This window comes from Lytechinus variegatus, chromosome 1, assembly GCF_018143015.1.
Source record: "Lytechinus variegatus isolate NC3 chromosome 1, Lvar_3.0, whole genome shotgun sequence".
Lineage (NCBI taxonomy): Eukaryota > Metazoa > Echinodermata > Echinoidea > Temnopleuroida > Toxopneustidae > Lytechinus > Lytechinus variegatus.
Window position 1 is genome coordinate 41,421,824 of NC_054740.1, and position 27,181 is coordinate 41,449,004.

Consider the following 27,181-nt stretch of genomic DNA (forward strand, 5'->3'; position numbering starts at 1 on the left):
CACTAACCTTTGTGTTACGGACCCAGGTAAATGAATTGTAAGATGTCACAAAAAACGATTAAACAATATATTATGCTGTTAAGATATTTTTTTAGATGTTAATTCAAATTCTAGATCAAATCTTTCTTTAAAACAATTCTTTATTGATATAATTTCTGCTTAAAGCAAAAATTGGTATCCTGTAGAATCAGCAAACATATGTTGTCTGACTCGACGTTTATGCTAAAACCATAGTCTCACATCTGCCTTCTAAGCATGAATCTAATAGCCTCATACTCCCACTCAAATAAGTATTCAATGTGACAGAAACCACCAGTCATTTTTTATTAAGTTTTATACTGAATAAGATTCAATAAAAGATTTCCCACTTGATCAAACCACATATGCTAATACATGGGGCCATGTTGGCTAGTGATAAAGAGCATTGGCCTCATAATGGTTAGGTTCGAATTCCCTTTCAGCTGTAATTTCCACTTTAATAAAGAGGTAGATTAATAATTTCTGTTGCCTGACGTGTCAATCAGCCACAACATGACCCATTGATTTAGATGTAAAATGTTTCTAATGTAAACGGTTATATACATGTAAAGCTAGACATTAAGCTGTCCTGCCAAGTTCATAAACAAATTCAAAGCGACATTATCACTGACACTGACACAACAAGGGACAATGGAAAGGTTTTAGAAGTAGGAGGGGGACTGATCATGCAAAAAAATGATAATCAGATGATAATTTTAAGGTTTTCTACATGATTTTGAATAAAAAGTTGGAAGAAGGGGAAGGGGGAGGGGGGCTGAAGCCCCCAAAGCCCCCACCCCATTGCCTGGTTTCGAGGCCCCTGACAAGGATCAACTTTTTGTTTTAATATTATGAAGCACTCAGACATTAAATAGACATTAAATACATGTATGTCAACACCTTTGGCACTAAAAACATTAATGGCAGCCTGGGAATAATGCCATGCTAGACAAAGTTTAGTGCACGTATGATTTGCACGATCTCAAACATTATAAGAACATTCTCTTCATCAGAAAGCCAATTAGTTACTGGTGAAATGTTGCAACAATGTGTAGTTATTTCAAGATTTTGCATTAATTTCTTTATAAAAAGACTATAATAGTTTTATTCACCATTAAAGCAAGAGGAAAGAGCATAGAAATGTAGGGACAGTGATTTTCTGTTTCTAAAAATTTCCTTTTGTGTTCCAGAAAATCTTAGATTCTGTTTCAGCACGTCTGAAAACAGAAATTCTGTTTCCCATAGACTTTGTGCACAAGAAAAAGTGACAATTCCGTTTCCATGAAGTTAATACAAATTACAGGTACAGCGATACAATTCTCGCGCTGGGCAAACACAGCAGAAAGACATGAGTGCAACTGAACGGAATCTGTCACAAAATCAACAAAAAATACAGACGACAGCAAAAACAGAAGATATCTGTAGCAAAGTCAACAAAGCACAGAACAGCAACATAAATTACTCCCAAATCCTGAACAAAATAAGAATACTGAATGGCTACAAACACGATCTCACTTCACTACAATCATGACTGCACTCGACTCCATCCGACTGTTGTGCACTGCATGGATACGTACGCATCAGACTTCATCGTCAGAATTAACGCCCCGTAGTAAATTGCGTGGCCAGCTGCTTTTTTCAGAAGCAGTTGGCCACACAATGCACTATGGGGCGTTAATTCTGATGATGAAGTACTATACGTACGTATCACTGTATCTTGTTTGTGACAAATTAAGTTTCGCTGCTGTGGAAAATTCGTCAAAAATATGGTGAATAATGTAAATTTTTGCAACTATTATGTTGATGCACTGTGCATTTTGAGGGAAAATATGTTTTTCTTGATTTCCGTTTGAAAAAGCCGTTTCCGTGATCACAGAAAAATCACTATCCCTAGAAATGACAAGAAATACATAGTGTAATAAACAGAATTTTAACATTTTTGGCTTCCCATAATTTTGAAATTTAATCTGGGTAGCATTTCATGAACGGACTTGTCAGATGTTTTATCTGACAAGTCCTGTTTTATCCGAAAGTTGCCATAGGAACTGTGCTCCTCAGGCAATCAAAATCAAGGAAAGTTGTCAGATCTGACAACTTGTCGGATAAAAAAGTTGATGAAACACTCCCCAGGACCTCAGAAAATGGGTCAAAGAAAAGAGATTCCTTCTCACCTTGTGACCAGGGTATTGATTCTGTAACTCTTTGTATCACCGTCTTCTCATTGAGCCTGAAGGCCATCATTAGAGCCTTAGACCACTCCTCTTCCTTTAGGGCATCGAACACGACGGATGGAGTGAGGTCAAGGGTCAGGTCATAGGGGTCAAAGGTCAAACTACTGTCCACGGAATAGACAAGCAGGCCTTCGGTTGTGGTGGCTGCCCACTGTGATCCTGCAAAAGATAATGGAAACAAATACATTGATCACATATTGCTTTAAATGTATTTCATTGTCAAAACTTTGGTAATTCGGCTCCATGCCGTCATGTACATGTCAGTGTCGTTTGAATAACCATTTTGATTTTTTATTGAATTGAAAGATGATATAAGATCAAGAAAATACATCAATCCATGCAGCAACAATTTTCACCAAACTTTTTCAAAAATTATCTTTAGAAAAATAGCAAAAAATATGAACATCAGAGGTTGAAGGACTATATTCATAAACATTTGTAATTTCAAACAAATCATTTAAACAAAAAGCACCAATCTTTGGCCCTTGTGGTATTTTGTTTTCCGGCCTTGATCTTCATTATCAGTACATTGTGAATCTGCATAAGCACAAACATGCTGTAGCTACACTATTTTTATTTATTTATTCATTTTTTTTTTTTTTTTTTGGGGGGGGGTAGATCACATTATACATGCTATGCTTTTTCGTGAATCCGCTTATTTCCACAGTTATTTACAGATCTATTTAAAAAATTTCTGTTGGAAAAGAATATGAATTTGTATATGTATATGCAATATTTCTTTGTGGTTTATGTTGTATGTAAATGGTTCATTTCATTTAGCATACTAAAACAACAATCATACAAAATTAATTAATAGACCTACCTGTAGCCGAGAATCTGACACAGGACACATTGACTTCTGGCCTAAATGACCTGGAACTCATGTCTCCTTTGGTGACCCCAGGAAGCGAAAGAGCCATCTGCTGACCTTCTTCCCCAACATTCATGTCTATTAGTGCAGCGTTGCCAAAATCTGTCATGTTCCTCCTACTCAAGAACTCCTAGTATAAAAGATGGAATAAAGAATATGTATTATGTGAATTCAAGTACCTATTCATTCAATAGTTGCTCATAATCAGAGTTACACCCTTGAGATGTCTCTATCAATCATAATCAAGGAAATATGTTAGGTCTGACATGTATGTCAGACTACAAATATTGATGAAACATCATAGCTACATGTATGTAACATGATTCTTACCTGAACACGATGCAAAACCAGGAGCAACTACCAAGATAGCAAATAACAAGTCACCAACTCTCTATACCTTGCTTCATTTATCTCTTTATTTACATCTTCATACAATAATTGCAAAAAAATCAAAGAAGAAAAGAAGCAAAATGGCGTACAAAAAGTAAGACAAGAACAAATCACGAAGAAAAAAGTAAACAAGGGAAATAAAGGAAAAGGAAGACATTAATCCCAGTTGAATGCTATCAAGTCATCTGGTGCTTTATTACCATGGACACTGATTGATTGCAATAAAAAGTCATCCCTGATCTATTTAAGAATCCAGTATGTGATTCTACTCTCTCATAGTACTCCTTTCAATTACAACTTTCCCGTTCCCTTAGTTTGCCGCATGGCAAAGTACAATTAAGGTTCATTGAATGGCAAGTCGCGTAATCATATCGGACCTCCGTGCCTTCTTATTGATATTGTTCTTTGCTTATGTTGAACTTTTAAGCTGGACATTTTAAGCCATGAATCCAAGGCCAATTTCATTGCAATATTGGCTGACAAAGGTTGGATATTCAGGGGAAAATATTGCTTTGATTGGTAAATAAAACATGGAAGTAGATTGGTTTGTTCTCCATGAGTGTATGATTAAATAGTTGGATTGACCAGTAAGAAAACATGCATGATAGAAAATAATAGATGAAGATGCAAAACAAAATTGTATTGCTTGGTAAATGTGTTGTAAATACACAATTAATAAATGTTGGTGAATACAAAAGGACAAGCCATTAGTTCTCAGAGAATTCAGAAGGATACTACATGTATATTTATATTATCAAGAAACTGAGAGGATTTTCTCACCAAATTAAAAAGTGTTTTCTTTTTCTTTACTTTATACCCTAATTATCTTGATATATTTGAACAGTTTTCAGCAGTATAAACATTATCAATCACAGCATCTTCTTCATCTCCTCTTCATCCTCATCATCCCAAACTATACAACCATCACCAAAACCATCATCATCATCACCAGAGCTGCCAACCTGAACAAGAATATTTCAGTATTTTAAAGGCTGAAAATCAGTATTTTGGTGAGGAAACTAGTATTTTCACAGGAGTACCATAGGACAACACATAAACTGAAACTTAAGAAATCAGTATTTTGCATGAAACCATCAGTATTCTTCTTTATTTTCAGTACTAAATACGGAAAATCAGTACTACTTGGCAGCTCTGCATCACCATCATCATCCTCATCACCAATAATCATCACCGTCATTACCATAATAATAATCATCATCACCATCATATTATTATCAATAAACCATTATCATCATACCTTTATCACAAACGTCATCATTAAAACCAACAACAAATCCATCTCCACCACCATCATCATCTTCATAATCAATTATCATCACTATCATCATCATCATCATCACCATCACCATTGTCATCATCATCACCAACATCAATAACATTGTAAATTATTATCACCATCATAATCCTCATCACCATCACCACCACCAGCATCATCATCTTCATCATTATCATCATCATCATCATCATCATCACCACCATCATCATCATCATCATCATCATCATCATCATCACCATCATCATCATCATCATCATCACCATCATCACCATCATCACCATCATCATCACCACCATCATGATCATCATCATCATCACCACCATCATCATCACCACCACCATCATCACCACCACCATCATCACCATCATCATCATCATCATCATCATCACGATCATCACCATCATCACCATCATCATCACCACCATCATCATCATCACCACCACCATCATCATCATCACCATCATCATCACCACCATCATCACCATCATCGTCATCACCATCATCATCATCATCACCATCATCATCATTATCATCACCACCCACACCACAATGATGACATGTTTGACACCCTTTTCATTCAGAGCAGCCGTGCTGTATCCATTTCTTATATTCCACGAAATCATCACTCTTTCAGTTCCATGTATTCATCTGATTCCACAGCCTACGATCTTTAGCATCATTATTCCACACATGACCAATCCATTTCAATCTTCTCTCCTTTTACCACTTTTGCAATAACTATGCCAGAACCTTAGTTTCTATTAGCTCATCAGTCTTCTTTACATTTCTACTTACTTCTACATATTTCCCAGAATTGCAGCCCTTTGTATTCTTTATGTGATAATTGGTTTTTCGTAAAATATATTTCAATACTTTTTCTAGATATTTTAAAGTACATGTACCACAGCACTTTGTAATATCTTCAAGAAACTTTTTGTTCCAAAATAATACAAGTACATACATCTTCCTTTTATTTTCATGTCTTCAAAAAAAAATACTTTCAAAGTACATGTACCATGGCTCTTTGTATTCACTTTGTGATACTCTGTCTTTTTAAATCATCTTCCTTGTTTCTCTATGTTTTCCTATTCTACATGTAGGTACCATATTAACTCTTTTTTTTCCATTTGAGATACCCAGTATTCCCATTTCAAGTTTCTGAAAAATACACCATTGTTTTCAGAACACAAGTCTTTAACGATCGCATCTTTTAATCTCATCGGATCTCATCTTTATTACAAGATTGAGGTCAAAGCATGAAATATTACCTATCCAATCTTTATCTTGACGTTGTTGCAATCCACACCCACTGTGGCCCACAACCATCGTTAATTACACTCCCCAGATTGAAAATCAGCATTTTAAAATAGACCTCTTCTTTGCCCTGAATCCTGGGGCGTTGATTACTACATTACTGGTTATACCACGCACTGCAGCACATCAATGATGGGATCATTTCAAGAAATAAAATAGTAAATCTCACTGATTATTTGTTACAAGCTACTTAAATCCTAGCATCTGATTGGCTTTGAGCATATTAGTCAGTGAAAAACTCTGACAAGATGTCCCATGAAATGCTTCTCTCTAGTCTGAGCCCAATTAGCCTAGAATTTGTAATAGGAGTTGTGCTAAATATTTTTTTTCTTTCAAATCCTCAAATTCTGCAGAACACATGCCAATGCATAGGGAGAATATACATGTAATGTATTATACATGTAAAAGTGTTGGATCCTAACCAAGTGATAGGCCAAATCTATAACATGACCAGTCTATTATTTTGCTCCGTCATGTGAAAAACTGCCCACATTTGTAACATTTTGAAACAGTCCAAATACCCTCAGATATCCCTTAGGTGTGTTAGAACTCTTCCAAATGTACAGCAATTCTTACTTTATACAACGTATACCCTCAATGATAATATGTATCATATGTATTAAAAAGATAGTATATATATTTTGCATGCCTAAATCTGATATCACATAAATCTAGTGGTAGGTTCTCATTGATTCAGCAATATCTTCTCATCAAAGATGAATATTAACATTTTATATTTAAGTTTATAAGACACATTTTCTTTGGAGCTACAACATGTAATAAAAAGAAATTGAGCTTGACTCAGATGTCTGTATAGTCATATTCAGGTATTATAAATTAAAAGATATATGGTATACCTTGCATTCTATCAGAAGCAGGTTTTTTTCTGGGCAACCTTTCTTCAATAAAAATGTTGCCATGGTGATCCATGCTATTTTATTCATGAGTCCATTGTTTTGAATTAAATGAATAAAATAGCGTACGTACTTAACCATGGCAACAAACGTCAATTTGGCGCACTGTGACAAAAGCGTGTATCAGCATTTGACATTTTAAAATATTTGAGGTAACTAAGCAGAATTTATACAGGAAATCTGAAAAATAATAAAAGGGGATCAACCGATGGCTTTAAAAACCACCTTTGTGAATTAGGGCCCTAGGGTCTGTTGCACAAACAATTACAACCAAACCCAACTTGATTCTCAACCAATCAGAAGTATTTATTAGGGACTTGTGCTTAATTTTTGTAGTTGTGTTTGCAACAGGCTCATTGCAGAAAGATCAGCTGGGGTCTGTTTCATAAAACTTGTTATGAAAACAAATTGCAATAACAGCAAAAAGCTACTAAAATCATTCAATTTGATAGGCTGATGGTAAACTTGTTATAGATATTGTGCATTTGTTATCATAAGAAGTCTTCATGAAACAGGACTCTGAAATGACCTTCAATATTAATGCTTCACAGGTCTCATGTTATACACTGCATGCTCTATCAATCAACCAGTATGGAAAACCTATGATAATCATTTTTAATAACTCCTACAGAAGACTAAGATAATATATAATAATTAAATTGGGGGCAAGGAACGGCATCTATTATTTTGTCCTCTGCATATTGTAGAATACAGTAAAAGAGGTTGTTCATATTTGGTAATTTAGTTTTTTTTATTAAAAAAAAAGACACTTGAGGAATGAGAAATTCATGAGTTTTATGTATTTAATTCATAATATATAGCATTTATGAGGCGCTGATCTATCTAGTTGCCTATTCAGTGGTGCACTATATACATGTATTACCCTGGCTGTAGTTCCAGCTGCTAAAGGCGCTTGGTGCATTAAAGGAATTAATCCTGCCGGATAACCATTCACCTCACCTGGGTCAAGTGCAGCACAGTGTGGATAAATTTCTTGCTGAAGGTAAACATGCCATGGCTAGGACTCGAACCCACGACCCTCTGTTTGAGAGGCAAGAGTCAGAACCACTAGACCACGATGCGCCCACATTTAATTCATTCATTTAATATGTTGCACATTATATCAAGGGGAAATTTTTAAATTCCAACAGGTGAAAAAAAAACATTCAATGGGTAATGACTACTATTATTTGTCATATTGAATTGCTAAACAATACTTAACCAGACTTCTTCGACGCCTTAGAAGATGGGTGAATCCCCGTCCCCCATGATCTTGGCCGTCGATCGCACAATCACAACGAAAATTGGCACGTGCGTTACCATGGCATAATCTACCAAACTATAAGATTAATTTCTGTAAAAGATCTCATTACTAATTGACTATGCTAATCTATGCATAAAATCAAAAGCTGAATCAGCCCCCGTCTTATTAGGGATAAGTACATGTATATTAGTGTTAGGTACTGTCAAATGATAAATGTTGATGAAACTCTCCCATAGTGCTCAACTTCATCATAAAAATTGTCCACATTTGGAACATAGAGGGGGTAATACTACCTAAAGCCTCAATGTCTCTGATACAGCAATTTTGGCCAGCTAACATTTTTCTGAACATTGAAAGAGCCAGTTTGGTAAAATAATAAATAAATAGTATTAATGTTTCATTAAATACCAAGGGTAGCCACTAATAAAGCTCTTCTGCCAGCAGGACCTGCATAACACAACAGCATGTATTCTGAGCTTCAGTTATTCATTTTTTTGTTACAGATCACTTTATCGGCAAATCTGCAAATTACCCCCCTCCCAACCCCACTTTGAATAAACACTGAATATATACACTGTAGAGGATATAACTCTAATATACATGTATGTGGTCCGGGGGGGGGGGGGGGGGGGTTCCCCGTCTTGGCCATGGATCCAGTGATCAAGATGAAATTTGCGTGATGGTAAAAAAATGAGGTGCATGTAATCTACAGGGATGCACAGCTACATGTAAATTGCACTATTTTATCCATTCATTTGATCTTAAATGAATTAAGCTTATTTACGCATGGAATTAGGATTTGGCTGTAAAACTATAAAGCCGCACAACTATTGATTTTTTAGGTTTTTCTTATTTACTTCATTATTTTTAAAAGCCACCGCACACCTTGCAACCCGACCGGGAGCCGACTGGCTTGCGACTGGGTGAGGGGAGAGGTGACGTCACAGCGCTTGTCAGCTTCAGAGTCGCAGACCGGTCAGAGAGAAGTTGCAAGGAAAATCGGAAGGATTTGACATGTCGAATCCTTATGACTGGATCTCCACCTCAATCCAACCCCCAGCCAATCAGACAGCAGAGTTGCATAACGCGTATTATGATAAACAACGCACATACGCAGAAGTAAGCGCAATTTCTCAGATGCTATGCCAAAAAGCAAAAAGCGCATGCGTGAGTCGCAGATCGGATAGCAAGGTGTGCTGTGTCGAGGCTTATGACTGCCTTGCCATTCATCTCCCCTCACTCAGTCGCAAGCCAGTCGCCTACCAGTCGGGTCGTAAGGTGTGCAGTGGCGTTAAGACATACAAGTGATATCACAATACAGGTACAACATGCACTATTAAGCACACAAAACAGACTGATTTTCTAGGAAAACATTTCAATTGATAAAACTCACCTCCATTCCGTCAAGAGACATGTTACAGGAGATTTCAAATTTCTTCACCAGAAGCTGTTCTTGGATGTGATATATACAGATGTGCTTGGAACGGCCAGCAGCTAGGATGTAACACCCGTCGGCAGAGTAACACAACGTAGTGAAAGACCTGTCACCATGAAATCATATAGAGAGGATCAAAAGAAGATCAAGAATTCTTGTTGTTGAAATGTTTTTTCTCATGAAGGACTGTCAAGCATTCTCATGAAGACAACAAAAACATACATGTACTTGTTGAAAACGTCAAGTTTAGGTGGTCCTTTCCAAGAACAACATATGCCTACAAAAGAATACATGGTGTACCTTGAAACCTCTACACTCACTCTTTCTTTGCCATGGAAACCTTCAGAAGTTACAACAGTTAAGCAGCCTAGAATATTGAGGACTCCTCAGTCCTCATCGAATCTACTCTCAACTTGGAGCGTTGTGGCCCAGTGGATTAGTCTCCGGACTTTGAAACAGGGGGTTGTGGGTTCGAATCCCAGCCATGGCGTATTTTCCTTCAGCAAGAAATTTATCCACATTGTGCTGCACTCAACCCAGGTGAGGTGAATGGGTACCTGGCAGGAATTTATTCCTTGAAATGCGTGTGCGCTGTAATCTTAGTAATTACGGCAGCCAAGCTACAGCTGGGGTAATAATATCCAAGTCCTTTGGAAGCGCATAGAGACATTATTCATAATTGTGATATGCGCTATACAAGAACTGTTTATTATTATTATTATTTACTTCTCATCTACTCTCTGCCTCCAGGATTTCTCAACTCATCTACTCTTCTGTGCAATTCAGTTTAAATATTATTATTCCCCTCCCCCTCTATTTTCCCAGAAATGAATGCACACTGAGAAAAAAACACTCCTCTTTACAATACTTGGAGAACAAATTTTCTTGTAATACAGTAGACGAAAGAGTAATCAATTGTATCTTTATCAGATCTGTATTAAGGATGCTTTTCCTGAAAGTAGAATAGAAAAAGCATTTCATACAAGAGATCAGCTTGGTAAAAGACATAATGAGAATAATTTTCAAAAAACCTGAATGGTTGATCGGTGAGCTTTATTCTGGAGCAGAATTTTTCCAGTCCAGGGGGATTATTTTAAGAAAGGACTTGTCGGAGGTGTTATCCAATTAACTCTGTTTTGTCCCAAGTTATCTAACAGTGCTTTTCAGCCAATCAAAATCAAGGAAGATGAAAACTGCTGATGAAACGCTACCCAAGGGAGCATTTTCATCAACATTGCTATTCCCACAAGTTGTTAGATCGGACAACTTTCCTTGATTTAGATTGGCCGTGAAGCACTATTGCTACAGAAACTGTCAGATAGAACAGGACTCTTGCATAAAATGTCTGCCAAGTCCTTTCATGAAATGCTCCCTTGAATTAAATGCATAATATTCTTACTTTGCAGCAGAAGATGTCTTTGCAGTGACCACATCATCTCTCCTGCGACCGCTACCTAGATCTTGCTTGCCTTCGATGGAACCAGTCTGGACGGCGGTCTGGATATCCCAGAATGTTATCTGATAGTCAAGGGTTGCCACGGCCAGCTGCTCCCCGCTTGGACTAACAGCAACACACATGCCTCAAAAGGAAAAAAAAGAGGGAGAATAAAAGTGAAAAGCATTAGGAAAATCTTCATCATTTGCTCAAGTATAATGCGATGAATAAATAAATAAATACTCAAAAGTAGATAGATTTCTTGATTGTAAAGCACTTAGTCATTGATCCACTCATACATCACGACAGTAAATACACATTGTATGCTTGTTGCCAATATGTTAGTTTTTTATGCCAACTGTTTGTGTGAGATCCTTTGCCGTTAAAGTGAGAATTGGCTTTGATTTCAAAGAGTTTTTCATGACTCCATTATTTGCTGTGACTACCTAACTTTAGTTTGAAGACGTACCATCTGAAGAAAGTCTGAGGGTCTCTCTGGATCCTTTGTGGCCAAAGATATCCCATAATCTGACTGTCTTATCCCAGGAAGAACTTGCTAACTGGGAACCACTTGGACCAAAACTCAAACCAGAAACTGGAGCTTCATGACCTGAAAGTACCTGCAAATAAAACAGTTTATTTAATCAGAAAAAAGGAATAATAGTATGCCATACTTATACAACGCTTAATAAATGTTTTGAAGTTCTGCATTCTATTACCCAGGTTTTTGTACGGTTATCCTGAATAGGCTATCGAGCATTGAAGGAATTTCTTCATACCAGGTGGGTGTTACATGAAGCTGTTCGTAAGTAAAGGGTGACTTTAAGATCTGGTGATCCTTTTTTGTGGTAAATGGTATACACCCAAATGTTCACTAGTGATGGTTAAGCGCGTAAGAAATGTTCACCAGTCATTCTTAAAGTTGCTCTTTACTTATGAACAGCTTTATGAAACAGCCCCCAGGTATCGCTTTCATACTTGTATGCCTGGTTGGAGAGTGGCAAATGAAAATGAATGCCTTGCCAAAGGACATGAGTGCTGAGGTGCAATTTAAACTAGGGATAAAGGGAGTGAAAGAAATGGAGAGTGTGGTACTGAACGAATGAACGGAAACAGAGAAGAGTGGATGTAGAGGGACCAGAAAAGGCGGCCTTCTAAGATCGAAGACCATTCATAGACTGACCTCTAATAATCGTCCAGTTTGCATTGACCACATGAAAATCTCAAAGACATCCTGGCCAGCAGCACAGACGATTTCACCGCTGGAATCAAGCGCCAAGCAGGAGAATTGCACTGGCTGTGGAGAGGTCAATGTCCTGAAGTTCCTATACCTGCGATGGAAAGATGAACAAGTTATTTCAAATATCAGCAAAATTAACCCGTTCTTACAGTTTACTGTTACAATTTCATTTCTGAGAAATTATTTTTTTAACAAGTAATCATTCAATCAAAGCATTTTTCAACTGCTTATACAGAAATTCACCCTAGGGCTGCTTTTTATGGTAGTGTGTAATGTGGCAATCATGGTGTCTCGATCACAATGTTGTGAAGCATATACATGTAGTTTACATGTGTGGAACTAAAAAGGGACAGGCCAAATCTTCTTTTTTTTGGGGGGGGGAGAGTTTACAAGTTATAAATGTGGAACAAAGGACTTTATAGACAATAAAACAAGGAGCTGACCTTATTTTTATTCTCAGGTGCATGACATGCTTCATGGGTAAATATGGGAAGCAAACTTTGAACTCACCTGTGAAGATCGAATGCCCTGACTGTACCATCTAGTGAAGCAGAAACTACCACTTTACCAGCCTCATTGAAACACACACCGCTCACCCCTCCGCTGTGCTCGCTGAATGTCACAAAACAAAATCCGCTTGACAGATTCCAAATTTTCACCTATCATGAAGAAAAAAATGAATGGTGATAAAATATAAGTTTATTTGCTTGATACAATAATGCAACGAAGTATTGTTTGATTTTTTATTGATAAGAATGCTACATGTAGTTGGAAGGAATAGAACTGAAACATTGGTTCTGTGTAATTTGCTCCAGCAACAATTGCTCTGCTATCAATTCCACGCACTAATCAAATGGCTAATTTCAACCATGGACTTGACACTATACCCTATGCTAAACCTACCATAAAACCCTATTGCAACCCAAAACTTAAGCCTAATTCTTAGAGGAAATAAAGCCTGGAGCAACTTTCACTATAATAAATTTTGTGTCACTGATAAATCACTTGGACCCATTTTTACTGAGTAAGAATCCTTTCGGTGAACCTCACAATAAAACTGTAGAACATGATTTGGTTTTGGTAGAATACATAATTCCCATATTTTAGACATTCGTCTATTTCTCAGGAATCCCTGCTACTGCTACGATTCTCGCCTGATTTCGGTATCAATAAAATATGCAATATGATCTTTTGACACCTACATGTAGATGACCTTTGATCCTTATCATCCTCAAGAACACATGTGTGTTTTTACCCAATGATTATTTGTACCAAGTATAAACACGACTGATGCAGATCTAGAGAAATTAGAGCAAGTTGAACAAACAAGTGGAATGCCTCTGGCCGTCTCACCTGCATCACGCGGTTCAATATAGCAGCAGTGCTGACTTTGAATACTACTCTAACTCACAAGATGTTCAGTGATACATGGTTACTCTTATGTCCACTTTTTATGAACTAGACCAACAAACTTACAGAGATATGATGGTTATTTAACAAAAAACCCCAACATTGCCAAAGTTCATTGACCTTACATGACCTTTGACCTTGATCATGTGACCTGAAACTCGAACAGGATGTTCAGTGATACTTGATTACTCTTATGTACAAATTTCATGAATCAGATCCATAAACTTTCAAAGTTATGATGGTAATTCAACAGATACACCCAATTCGGCCAAAGTTCATTGACCTTTGACCTTGGTCATGTGACCTGAAATGCGCACAGGATGTTCAGTGATACTTGATTACTCTAATGTCCAAGTTTAATGAACTAGACCAATAAACTTTCAAAGTTATGATGGTAATTCAACAGATACTCCGATTCGGCCAAAGTTCATTGACCCTAAATGACCTTTGACCTTAATCATGAGACCTGAAACTTGCACAAATTTTTCAGTGATGCTTGATTACTATTATGTCCAAGTTTCATGAATCAGATCCATAAACTTTCAAAGTTATGATGGTAATTCAACAGATACACCCAATTCGGCCAAAGTTCATTGACCTTTGACCTTGGTCATGTGACCTGAAATGCGCACAGGATGTTCAGTGATACTTGATTACTCTAATGTCCAAGTTAAATGAACTAGACCAATAAACTTTCAAAGTTATGATGGTAATTCAACAGATACTCCGATTCGGCCAAAGTTCATTGACCCTAAATGACCTTTGACCTTAATCATGAGACCTGAAACTTGCACAAAATTTTCAGTGATGCTTGATTACTATTATGTCCAAGTTTCATGAATCAGATCCATAAACTTTCAAAGTTATGATGGGAATTCAACAGATATCCCCAATTCGGCCAAAGTTCATTGACCCTAAATGACCTTTGACCTTGGTCATGTGACGTGAAACTCATGCAGGATGTTCAGTGATACTTGATTAACCTTATGTCCGAGTTTCATGAACTAGGTTCATATATTTTCTAAGTTATGATGACATTTCAAAAACTTAACCTCAGGTTAAGATTTCGATGTTGATTCCTCCAACATGGTCTAAGTTCATTGACCCTAAATGACCTTTGACCTTGGTCATGTGACATGAAACTCTAATAGGATGTTCAGTAATACTTGATTAACCTTATGGCCAAGTTTTATTAACTAGGTCCATATACTTTCTAAGTTATGACGTCATTTCAAAAACTTAACCTCAGGTTAAGATTTGATGTTGACGCCGCCGCCGCCGTCGGAAAAGCGGCGCCTATAGTCTCACTTGCTTCGCAGGTGAGACAAAAACTGAGAAGGCATAGACATGACCTTACATGTTTCTCATTTAACCTTCTGACCTAAATGTCCTTAAACTCCCATCTTCCTGCACAACACATATGTGGTATTACCCAAGGATCAATTGTACCAATTGTGACAAAATTTGACGCAGAAATAAAGAAATGATTTCAAGTTTGTCAAAGGCTCCAAAAAAGGATAGACATGACCTCATATCATTTGACCATCTGACCCCTTACATGATCTTTGACCCCATCTTTCTCATGTGGTACTGTATTACCCAAAGAACATTTGTACCAAGTATGAGCATAATTGATGCACAAATTAAGAAATGAGAGCAAGTTGAACAAAAACCTTAACATATTGGAACAGATTAACAGGAAAAGTGATAACTTGGTCTCTGCCGAACTTTGCTCAGGCGAAACAAAAATATACAATGTACAAAAATCAGGATAATCCATGGTTTTGTACCATGGTAGCATTGAAACCTCTTTTCAGGATAAAGCCCATTAGGTCTATTTGCTGAACAGTTCATGAAATGAAGAATGGACATGGAAAATCCTTGATTATTCTACGGAATTACTGCCTTACCTTTCCATCCTCGGCCCCAGTAGCGACCAGAAGACCATCTCTGGAGTAGTCTAAGCATGTCATGTTGTTAAAATGACCCTGTTGCTTCAGAACGTAGCTCTCGCTCTGCCATTCCCACACCAACAACTGCCCCAGGCCAAGGCAGCCAAAGGCTATCCAATCTCCCGGACCGTTGAAGACGACGGATGCTACACGCTGCTCTGAAATACTGCAACCAAACCAAACCAAACCAAATGCTAACAATAAATACCTGAGAGATTGATATTTAAAACTATCATGAATTCAGTAGTGCAAAACTATTTTTTTCAACTGGCAAGAGGGGGGGGGGGGGAATCCTCCCAAAAGTAGCTAAATTTTCATATTCACATCTTTACATCCATGAAATGCCTGTCTATGTTCCATATTTCCTTGAAATTATTTGAGTTAGTTGGAAACTATTGATAAAATTAGGTATATTCTCTTCTTTCTTGACTCCAAAGGATTGATTTCAGTTGATACCACACAGTCAACAGAGTTTAATGACATCAATATCTACATGTGGGACCACATCAGACTGTATAAGAATTTTAGAATAAATGTGATGCTATTACATGTACCTGAGTGTATGGATGAGATTGTAGTCTGGCATCTCATGTAAATGGAAGACCCCTGAAGCAAATCCGGCAACAAGAATTCTGTTCTTCTTGTGATAATCGGCACAGGTCAAGTCATCAAAGTCACCAGATTTGTTATAAAAATGCCTGCAAACAAAAAGAAAGAATACATATACATGTATTTTTAAAATAATGTTAAGGTAACCCATGAAACCCAAACATTGCAAACTTTCTGTTTGGTGTCATCCCTTAAGGTCTAGCACTAGTTGGTCTACTAACCATTTGGTCAAAATAATCTACTAACCATTTGGTCAAAATAATCGCCACTTAGTTTGAACCATTTTGTCTCATTCAAATTGGGAGAACAAATATCCACTTGGTCAAACACCACTTAGTCTTTATTTTATTTTATTTCTTTCTTTTTTTTGGGGGGGGGGATGCGAAGAGAACTGAGATTTTAAGAGCATCATCTATTCACAAATGAAAAACTAAAAGGGAATTTTCCTTATTACCCTAGCTCTGTGCACTTTAAAGCCCAGCCCACAGTACGTGCTCCGAAAGCAATTTTTAAATAAATCGCATCTCGCATTAAGTGTGAAAGTTCCAAGAAGCAAAATTATTCTATTTGAAGTTCGGGGAAAATGTTTGGATTAATAAAATCTTAATTTTGCTTTACACAAGCCCTGTGGTCGGAGTAAAGTCCAAATCGGCTTCAAGTTGCAGCCGATGATGACGTCATTACCATTTCGAATTGAATTTGCTTTTATTCCGACAGGGAGGATCGAACAGCCTGAATTTCGATTTCCGTATTCCTACTACTATTCTGAACTCTTAATCACTTAGATAATATTGGTTGGAATGTTCACATCAAATGTTATTACAATTTCTTTGAAATTCTGATCGCAACAAATTGTATAGTGTGCACTGGGCATAAGATAATGATTTGAATAAATGAATAACACTGATTTCATGAGAAAGTGTAAAATCAAGGTTGCGGAAAAGTTACTGCATGTACAGATTGAATTAATTTGCCCTCATATTTACTTTGCAGTTCTCCTATACTTGATTTTGTTCTCTCTCTGTTTCTGCTTTTCAATTTCATCCTCCTCCTCAGTGACAATTGTTTTTCTTCTTCCTTTCTTCTTGCGAGGGTTGTGAGTGTCTTCCGTGGTGGGCTGTAGTACATCCAGGTCCGTATCGCACTCCCACACGATCAGATCGGCTCTCCTGCTCATTGTGTACAGCTGGTTTAGAACAGTCAAGGCAATCAAACCCATAAAGTGATATAAAGCATTGCGCTGTTCAGCATTTTCATTCATTGTTATAAAACTGAATGGCAGTTTCACAGCAGAATCAGAAATGGAACCCTTGACTAGTCCATTACCCACTGAAACTGGGGGTGGGGGGGGGGGGGGTTCATAAAGCAAATGATCAGTGAATTTCACTATTTGCTCTCAGCCAATCAGATGCAAGGATTTCCATAGCTTATAACAGTTGTCAGTCAAAATAACAATTTATTTCATGAAAGGTTCCTAAGGAAGTCCCTGGACAAAAGCAAAGGTCCCTTCTTACAATGAGTTGTGATTTATGAAATTAATTGCAGCCATGAAAAGTCATCAATGTCTATTACAATCAAAAGATTTATGATAATCATATTTGAGCTTTACAGCACATAGCACTGTTTCTGGTCGTAAATTTGAACACCTGTAATGGAGAAAACTGTTTTAAACACATTATAAAAGGATGTTTATAATGAAAACCAGTGCTTGCTGAAAAGCAATAAAATATCCAGAGATTTGATAACATATTACTAAATTCTTCTGCAACACACACTGCTTTCAGATAAGAATGGCCCCTAAAAGTTTCCTGACCAAGGGGGGGGGGAGACAAGAAGAAAGGAAGGGGAAAGAGTGATATATTACCTTATTTTCAAAAGAATGTCAAATTCTATTTGAAAAAAAATTGTATTAAAAAGTTCAACATTTTTGCTTGCTTGCTTCACACCCTCACAATATTTCAACTGAGATTTTGTCATTTTGTGCCATATTTGACCCCCCCCCCTCGTCCAATTTTTTGCCCATTACGCCACTGGTCTCCAGTTCACTCTGGCTCTTTCAGGTTTCAATGTAGTTCATCTGGACCTTTAAGAACAAAGTTTGAGAACCCCTGTTCTACATCATGAAAAGAATTTGAGAGCTAAGAACGATTATTCCATCTTTACCACAACTTTCAGTTATCATTATTCGAGAAATAATACAAAGCACAGACACTGCTATTATTAGAAATTCATACTTTGTTAAACCATCAGACAGACTTTAGTATCATATATCAGCTTTTCCCTTCAAAGTTGGTTATGAATTAGGTGCAAGACTTTCACTTTCGAGAGTAAACTGAGAGTTTAATAAGTCAAGGGAATAAAAAAAAAGGATACATCAAGTGAATTCTGTTCAAAGAAGCAAGCAACAATACAGTCCTTGTGACCTGCTAGCGAGTAAACGATGAGCTGATCTGTGTCATCAACAGCAAACACTCTCGTATTCATGTCCTTAGAACCGACCGCAAAGGCTCTGTTAAAAAAATACAAAATCATTATCAAAATTTTGTCATTAAATGGTTGTATCATATTCATTTAACTTTGTGTTAAAGAATTTTCAATTTGAGCAGTAATTCTAACTTAGAAGACATTCCAAAACAAAACTGAAATCAGAAAGAGTAGATTCAGAGACAAAGTTGATCTAGGTTTGTTTGTTCTTATTTTCATCTATGGAATGATTATTCTCAGATCCATTTCTATCCAAATCTTAATTTGTAATAGAAATAAAAAAAATCAATGCATCTTCATGTTTCTTAACTAACACTGCCATCAGTTTATACATACAAGTTCCCATATTCCTTTCATCTGGGGCATATCTTTCTTTATTTTATATTCAACTGATGAAATTTCCAGGTAATGCTAGTTTGTTTTATTTCTCTTTATTCAAATCAATTTTTTGGTTTAAGTGAACTTAAAAAAAAAAAAACAATGACCATAGCTCCATGTACCAAGCAGTACATGTTACTTTGTCTTTTTACCCTGAATGCAGTATATTCTAATTTTTTAACTATGCATAATGGTGTCCTTACAATGCTCAATACAATTTTCTGCTAGGTACACTTCTTTTAATGTAGCGATAAATAAGTCAAAAGATGTCTGAATGTTTGGGGAGACTTCAGCTTTAAACATACTTGGAATCGGACGTCCAATCAATGCAGGTTGTTTCATCGTAAGCACCGTAGTACGTCCTGTGAAGCATAAGGGGGTTGAACTCCCTGCTGGTACTGCATGGTGTGGTGTATACAAGGGCAACATTCTCCTTGGTCACAGCGAGTTTTCTGTTTTATCAAAAGACAAAATTAAAGTGCGAAACAGTTAAAAGGAAAATGTTGTGATACAGTATGTCTATTGCTTGGATGAATCAGATTCGGTCTTAGAGGATATAGATGAATCTTGATAGAGTCAGTCTTGAGATGGTGTTTATTCCTGCTTGTACAGTATTCATCCATGCTGCATCACATCAAGAGATATTGTGGCTCTGTGGATAAATCTCCTGACTTCGAACCACAAGGTCTGGGGTTCCCACCGCAATCCCACCACAGCACTCGCATCTTTTGGCAAAGCGTTTATCTCCATTTGCCACTCTCGACCCAGGTGTAAATGGGTACCCGGTAGGAATAAATTCCTTGAATGCTCGAATGTCCAATCAGGGGTCCGTTGCAGAAAGAGCTGCGTTTAAATGGGAGTCAAAAAATCAATCGCAAGTCCCAAATGCACGCTGTTGATAGGTTGAAAATGAAGTTGCGCATGATTTTTAGAGTTGCATTTGATTGCAACTCTTCCTGCAATGGGCCCCAGGATAGCCGTGCTAAAGCCGGAGTAGTAGTATGCAGCAGTTAGAAATCATTATAAATGTTGCATATTATTATTATTATTATCTTGTGCAAATAGTTACAATGTATATCAACAGAAAAGCCTCACATGTAGGATCTCGAGACAAGACATGATAATGTTTACTTTGCTATATTCACCAAATAACCATTCTTAACCTATATATTACATGTAAATGGGTACCCAGTAAGATAGGAAAATCATGTTGGCTTAGCAATAAGGAGTGACTTGACTGCTCATTATTAAATGCTCCCCAGGGAGTGGAGATTGGACATACAATGTATGCAGGCAAGCTAAATTGTAGAACATATGACTTTGGTAATATATCTGCAACGTGCTTAAAGATGCTGCTATGGGGATAAGCATCATATAGAAGTCGGATATCATCATCATAATAATTTCTACATGTATTCTGAAAGTGGATTATAGGGTACCTTGACCAAAGTCAGGCATTTGGCAAAAACTGAGAAGTAGTTTGATCCACAAGACTTGCAATGGGCTGACAGACCCATCAAACCAACCATCCAATCATATCAAGCTGATTCTTTATCTCATTATGACACAGTCAGTATAAAATATGGTATTTTTAAACCTAAACCAAATTTTACCCTTCAAATTCAGATACCTCTCAGTCATCATTCCAGCAGCAACTTTAAAGTAATATTGCCCTCTACTGCTCTCTTTTATAAACATTTGCATTTTATGACAAGTAACTTATATAATTCATACAATCAGAGTTCATTACCATTGCTGTACTGAAAATTATGAGCCTACACATGTAGTCATTCTGTATTGCCATTAAAGCACATTACGATGACACGACATCTAATCTGGCGACAATTGCTCAGGGCTTCATTTCATGTAGGGTTATCCGCTAGGGTTGCTATGGGGTTTAATGTTACGTTACGTTTAGGGTTGGGTTTAGGATAGGGCATAGTGTTAAATCCAGGCTTAAATGTGGTCACTCATTATTGTGTATGGAAATAACAGCAGAGCGATTGCTGGCGGAGCAAATGTCATGGAATCGTGGATTACACTGTACTGAAAAAAATCCTTCTCTACTATAAAATAAACATCTTTTTTTGTCTTAAATCCTTAATAATGATATTGATTTTTAGTTAAAAGCCTATAGAAATATCCTGTTCTCTATTTGTAAAAGTTCAATCAAGAGACTGCAGGTTATTGAAAATGACTTCACTTTTATTGACTTTACAACTTCTGATTTTTGTTTTCCAAAATTGAAACCCCCCAGTTAGAAATATTGTAGTATAAATGCAGCAGTTTAGGCCTTTAAAGGGGAAGTTCACCCTGAAGAAAACTTTGTTGTAAAAATAGCAGAAAAATAGTAAAAAATAATGGTGAAGGTTTGAGGAAAATCTGTTAAAGAGTAAGAAAGTTATTAGAGTTCAAAATTTGGGATTTGTGACATCATAAACGAGCAGCTGCCCCATGTGTTATGTAATATAAAATGTATGAATTTCAAATTTTGTATGGTTCCTGATGACTTAATTTTGTTTTCTTTTCATGATCGAATGTGAAATGATTTGTCTATTGATATACAAAAGTTACAGTGAAAACCATTTTCAATTTTCTGAGAAAATGACATTTCAAATTTTCATTGATTTTTTACCATTCGCTATGTAGGAATGCTGCTCGCATATGACGTCACAAATCAAATAATTGAAATTCTAATAACTTTTTAATTATTTGATGAATTTTTCTGAAACCTTCGGCAATATTTTTTATTATTTTTTCTGCTATTTTTACGATAAACTTTTTGTCAGGGTGAACTTCCCCTTTAAGAAAATGGATAAACTGTTCTCATCCTTCCAATCAGAAAGTTGTGATTTCTGATACTGAAAGAGTGCAAGAGATTAATAATCTGCAATCACAGACTCAACTTTTACACTTTGACTTTGGCTTCCCATAATTTTAGCACAAAGATAGACCACGGTCTATTAAAGTTTAATATACCCGAGTTCAGAATACAGGCCTTTGTGAAGGTCTGTGCTGGCAGACTAATGAGACCTTGGCACACAGAGTCAAGCACTGAATTTCATCTAAAAATGTAAGCTTACTTCAAGGCATACATGTAACTACTGGACCACCCTGATAAAATTTACACACTTTTATACTCAATTACAATTAACTTCTACACATTATAACACTTTTGCTGGTACTCAGGTTACATGTACATCATATACATTGTAAGTAAGGTCCTACCTTCACAGTTACATCAGTGTACATGTAGGCCATTCCCAACAAATAGAAGAATTTCATGAACATTGACTCTTTACATACAGGCAGTGAGCTGAAAATCAAGAATGTTTTTATTCTTGTTATTTTTTCTATGGAGATCAATATTTATCAAGAAGGCATACATGTACAACTTACACCAATAAGTAAACTAACGTAAACAAAGTATTGCATTATATCTTTTTTTTTCAATTAAGTGTAAATTATTTGTAGCAATTTGGGCAAGCAGGTACAAGTATGTTGTAGCAAAGAGACTTTGTGAAGTACCTTCTATTTTCTGTCATATAAATGTACATTCAGAGTTTTTACTGCTGCGTTTAATCCACACTTTTAGTTTTATGAAAACCTCAGAAACAAGAGTTCCAAAGACAGTTTATAGTTCTAACAAGGATTCATCAAGTTATCATTGGTCATTAAAAAACATATCTACATTCACTTTGAAAGAGGATGCCACAATTAGGCAGCATGCTTTGATTCTACAGTCACTATTCTACTGAGAAACGATTCCTCAAAATAAGTATCATAACTCTTTTATCACACAAGAAGTTGTATAAAGTTGTATATTATCTATACACATGTACATGTATGTGTATATGGGATCTTACAAATTTCTTGAACAGTTTTCATTAACAATATATTAATAGTAGGGATCTTTCAAATTTCTTGAACAGTTTTCATTAACAATATATCAATAGTACTCAAATTACTTGATTTTTTTTCTGAGTGCAAATTTTGCGGTAATGATAATGGGAGAATAATTTCCTGTTAATGCACATAACTCTACAGGCCAGTTCTTCCTGAGTAAGAAGAGAAGCAATCGTATTTCCTGTCATGAATTCAATCACCTTCCTGCCATGACACAATACTGTACTCAGGTATCCTCCTTTCTCTTTTCAGTTTAGGTCATTCCTGAAACCTATTCTTCTAGCTTTCTGTGCTAAAATAACATGTGAATAGCATACTGTAGTCAATTGACTATTCTATGACCCTAATGGAAATGGAAGTGATTTTTCACCACATCCCCACCAAAATAAATAAGAATAAATACCTCACTAAATAAATAAATGAATAGATAGAGAGATAGATAGATAGATAGACAGACAGACAGACAGACAGTCAGACAGACAGACAGACAGACAGACAGACAGACAGACAGACAGATAGATAGATAGATAGATAGATAGAGAAATAGATAGAGAAATAGATAGAGAAATAGATAGAGAAATAAATATAACAAATAAATAAATAAATAATAAAAAATAATAATCAATCACTTCATCAATTGATCTAAAAAAAACATCACAAATCAAGATTAAGAAGAAGAAATTTTAAACAAATAAGAAATAAAACAAAAGGAAATAAAACCTTTATCAGAGCAGGAAAGATTGACGGATGGATTGGGAAAGTTAGGAAGCAAGGAATAAAAGGAGAGAGGAAAATGGATAAAAATAAAAGAATAAAAATAAAGAATGATAGACCTTTACAGAAGTTGACTGGCAACATTATTCAGACCCCAACCAACAAATGGATTAAAGACAAGGATACGATTAAAGACATGCATAGCACAAAGTTACAATATGCTTGTGCCAATAACGCACAATACACAATACCAATAACTCTCTGGTAGGCTTAAATTTCAGACAAGTCTATGTGAACATAAATATTTTTCATTGTTCAATGTTTACATTGTATTGAGCCTAGTCTTCAGGCAAAGACCCTTATTGAAACTTTGATTAACAAGCGGGTCTTCACACTGGACTAGCACAATATAAAACTTGCTGTTCCCTGAGCAAGAGGGCTTCATTATACAAATAATTGTAGGCTGCTTATTCAGGCCACTCAACTGGAGTGAAGGGTCTGCACAGCAGACTACATTGAACATGCAAGTGATCAAACGCTGTTGAGTGGTGCATGGTCCTAAAATATTAAATCAAGATATAATTTCAATGCAATAGGAAGTAGTTGCAGGAAACATGATTTTTAATTGTCACTGATTTCCAATTTCCTCAGGAAAAAATAATATCTAAGATGGGAGTCCTTTTTAAAAAAGGTGAATTAGTCTTTTATTAGTGTAGACCGGAGGGGGGGGGGTGCATCAAAAGAATAACAAAATCCCTTACGATGGAATATGCATTGTGTAATGTGAATTGTTATGTCAGTGCATAAAAGCTGTATTTTCTTAGACATACCTGAAGCCCCCTAGTTTGAAATTACAATAAAAAAAACAGCAACCAAACCAAAGTGGGCCATACCCACTAGTAAATGAATCATTAGAACTCACTTTCCATCTGGGCTATATTTCACACATGAAACTGGGCGATTGAAGCTGAAATGATGAAGAACTGTTTTACTTATCAGACTGCAAAGAAGAGCTCCTCCACCTAAAGAAGGAAAAAAAATAAAGATCACTTTACAAAATGCCTTATAATCAATCACAAGTTCAAATGTACATGTACCTCCCGAAATCAATGATGAAATCAGTCAATGAATAAAAAATGTGCAACTGAATATTGCGATTTCACTTCATGCATTCCCAAAATATATCTTCACTTTTTATACCGGTAACTACAATTGATCCATCCATCTACAAAAAATTATTGATTTGGGGACCTCAAATTGAATAGTAATTGATTTGGAAGTTATAGCATTATCCCATCTGTCATTAATTTACACAAGAATAGACTGTGAACATACAGTGTATACATTGGCCCACTTTAAGTGCTATAAAATCTGTTACAATAACATGTAAGCGGTCATATGTAATGGTATTATACAAATAATGAATGTTTATGAGTGCAATGGACAGAATAATTCATGAGGTCAAATATGAAATGATCCATTCAGCAAGGTGTAGCTGAGTTGAATGGATCATTATTTCATCTTTCACCGAATGAAGTATTCTGTCCATTGCACGAACGAAAAAAAATCATTATTTGGTTTATATGACACCTAAGAAATTCATGAATTTCGATGCAAAACTCATGCAGTGCGAGTTCGGTCTGTTGATTGTAACGTCATTACATGTACAACATGCATGACTGCATGAGGTGCAGTCTCAATGCGCGAGTGCAATGGACGAAATCGTATAATCGTATGGATCAAAAATTGCACGATGAATGGATCCAAAATTGCACAGTTGATGACGTCATTGCAAATCACAAGGATCTATCTAGGTGTCTTATAATACAAGTTTATAGAAATACAGAAAGATTGTGAAAATGTATGATGGGTCTCTGTCAGTAGTGTCTTTAAGTTACGTCATCATATAATGTTACTGCAAGCTCATCATTCATTGTTTGATGAGGATAACACTTCATCAACTTGAATCAAATTTTGTTTTGGTTTTACATCTATAGATTTCACAAAAAATCCATTAAATACATTGTCTGCCTCATATGAAAGCAAAAGCAAAATTACTAAGAACTCATGAAACCATGGATAAATCTTTTAAGTGCAAAATCAGTGATTTTAGATAAGTCAGTAAGAGTAATATAGTACACAGGGCTATTTTCAATTCCCACTTTACAGCTTAAACTATTGGACTTGTGATAATCAGAATTTCTTTCTCAAGTATACTCAAGTAACAGGTAATTTTGGAAGGGAATACAGACAAAACATGGACCAACAAAACGTGTTGATTGCAAATTGAAAAAAAAATGTCAAACTTGTAAAAAAAAGAGAGTGTATTATATGCAACATATATCATAATTCAGTTCATATAATGCCGTTCAGTTATTTGACATTCAATTAAATATGCAATCACATGCACAAGGATACATTACTAAGAGCAAAGTTGTTTGCCATTTTAGAGATTTTAAGGATTAACATTAATTAATTACATGTAGCATGGTCTTAACCAGTTGTAGTACAAGTTATGACAGGAGGATTTCCAGAGCATTTGTACCCTAAAATATACCCAAACTAATTTATTAATTCTAATGATAGAACAAACTCTTTGTCTGGACATGATACATTTTGTGAAACCTCCATTACATTACAGTAGACCCAGGAGGGGGGGGGGGGGGGGGCCACTTCCATTGGCGATGGATACCCGGCGCGACCATGGGATCTTGAAAAGCACCCTAAACACAGATTTTCCATATTCTGAAAAATGCACCCCTTAAACAAGTATTGGCATGTGAAACCTTATCCTTAACAAGTATTGGAAACAAAACGATACTATTGGCAAGAATTCCCTGAATTGAACCCCTTAACAAGTACAGCGATATTTCAATTGTTATGGGGTTATGTCACGGACGTCGATCGTCGGTTTTAACTTTACCTTCATCATTGGGTTTAGTACAGCCCCACCTCCGACACCTCGCGCAAATCGTACTCTAAACACGTGTAGTGTTGACTCTTGGGGCAAAATGTACATCCTTTATAAAGCATATTAGTCTTAATTTTTTATACCCTCGTAAGTTTGACCCTAAACACGTAGCTTTCCTAGCGAAAATAGATACCCTTTTTTTCATTATTTTAGTGTTTTTGACACCCTTCTTACGTTAAGTACGTAACGCGCCCTTTCTTGAAAAAGACATCCTTTTTACTTTTATGGGGGGTCGTGCATGGTATCCACTCGCCAATATAAGTGTCCCCCCCCCTCGGATTGTAAGTTACATGTCCTCCTGGGAAAAAGGATACCGTACCTGATTTACAATGTATGCATAAATTTGAT

The 27,181-nt window shown here is 36.3% G+C and overlaps 1 protein-coding gene across 1 annotated transcript in view; it reads right to left on the reverse strand.

Annotated features, from left to right (window-relative positions):
* The window catches only part of LOC121414236 (periodic tryptophan protein 2 homolog), a 52,943-nt gene that overhangs the window by 22,153 nt on the left and 3,609 nt on the right, over positions 1-27,181 (reverse strand). Inside the window, exons 4-16 of the mRNA XM_041607353.1 lie at positions 24,785-24,884; positions 19,548-19,694; positions 18,754-18,889; positions 17,367-17,566; positions 16,326-16,469; positions 15,730-15,937; positions 12,920-13,068; positions 12,353-12,500; positions 11,639-11,789; positions 11,134-11,314; positions 9,693-9,840; positions 3,073-3,250; positions 2,190-2,408 (exon numbers count right to left, since the gene is read on the reverse strand). Coding sequence (XP_041463287.1) covers positions 2,190-2,408; positions 3,073-3,250; positions 9,693-9,840; positions 11,134-11,314; positions 11,639-11,789; positions 12,353-12,500; positions 12,920-13,068; positions 15,730-15,937; positions 16,326-16,469; positions 17,367-17,566; positions 18,754-18,889; positions 19,548-19,694; positions 24,785-24,884 — 2,109 coding nt within the window. The remainder of the gene's footprint in view (positions 1-2,189; positions 2,409-3,072; positions 3,251-9,692; positions 9,841-11,133; positions 11,315-11,638; positions 11,790-12,352; positions 12,501-12,919; positions 13,069-15,729; positions 15,938-16,325; positions 16,470-17,366; positions 17,567-18,753; positions 18,890-19,547; positions 19,695-24,784; positions 24,885-27,181) is intronic.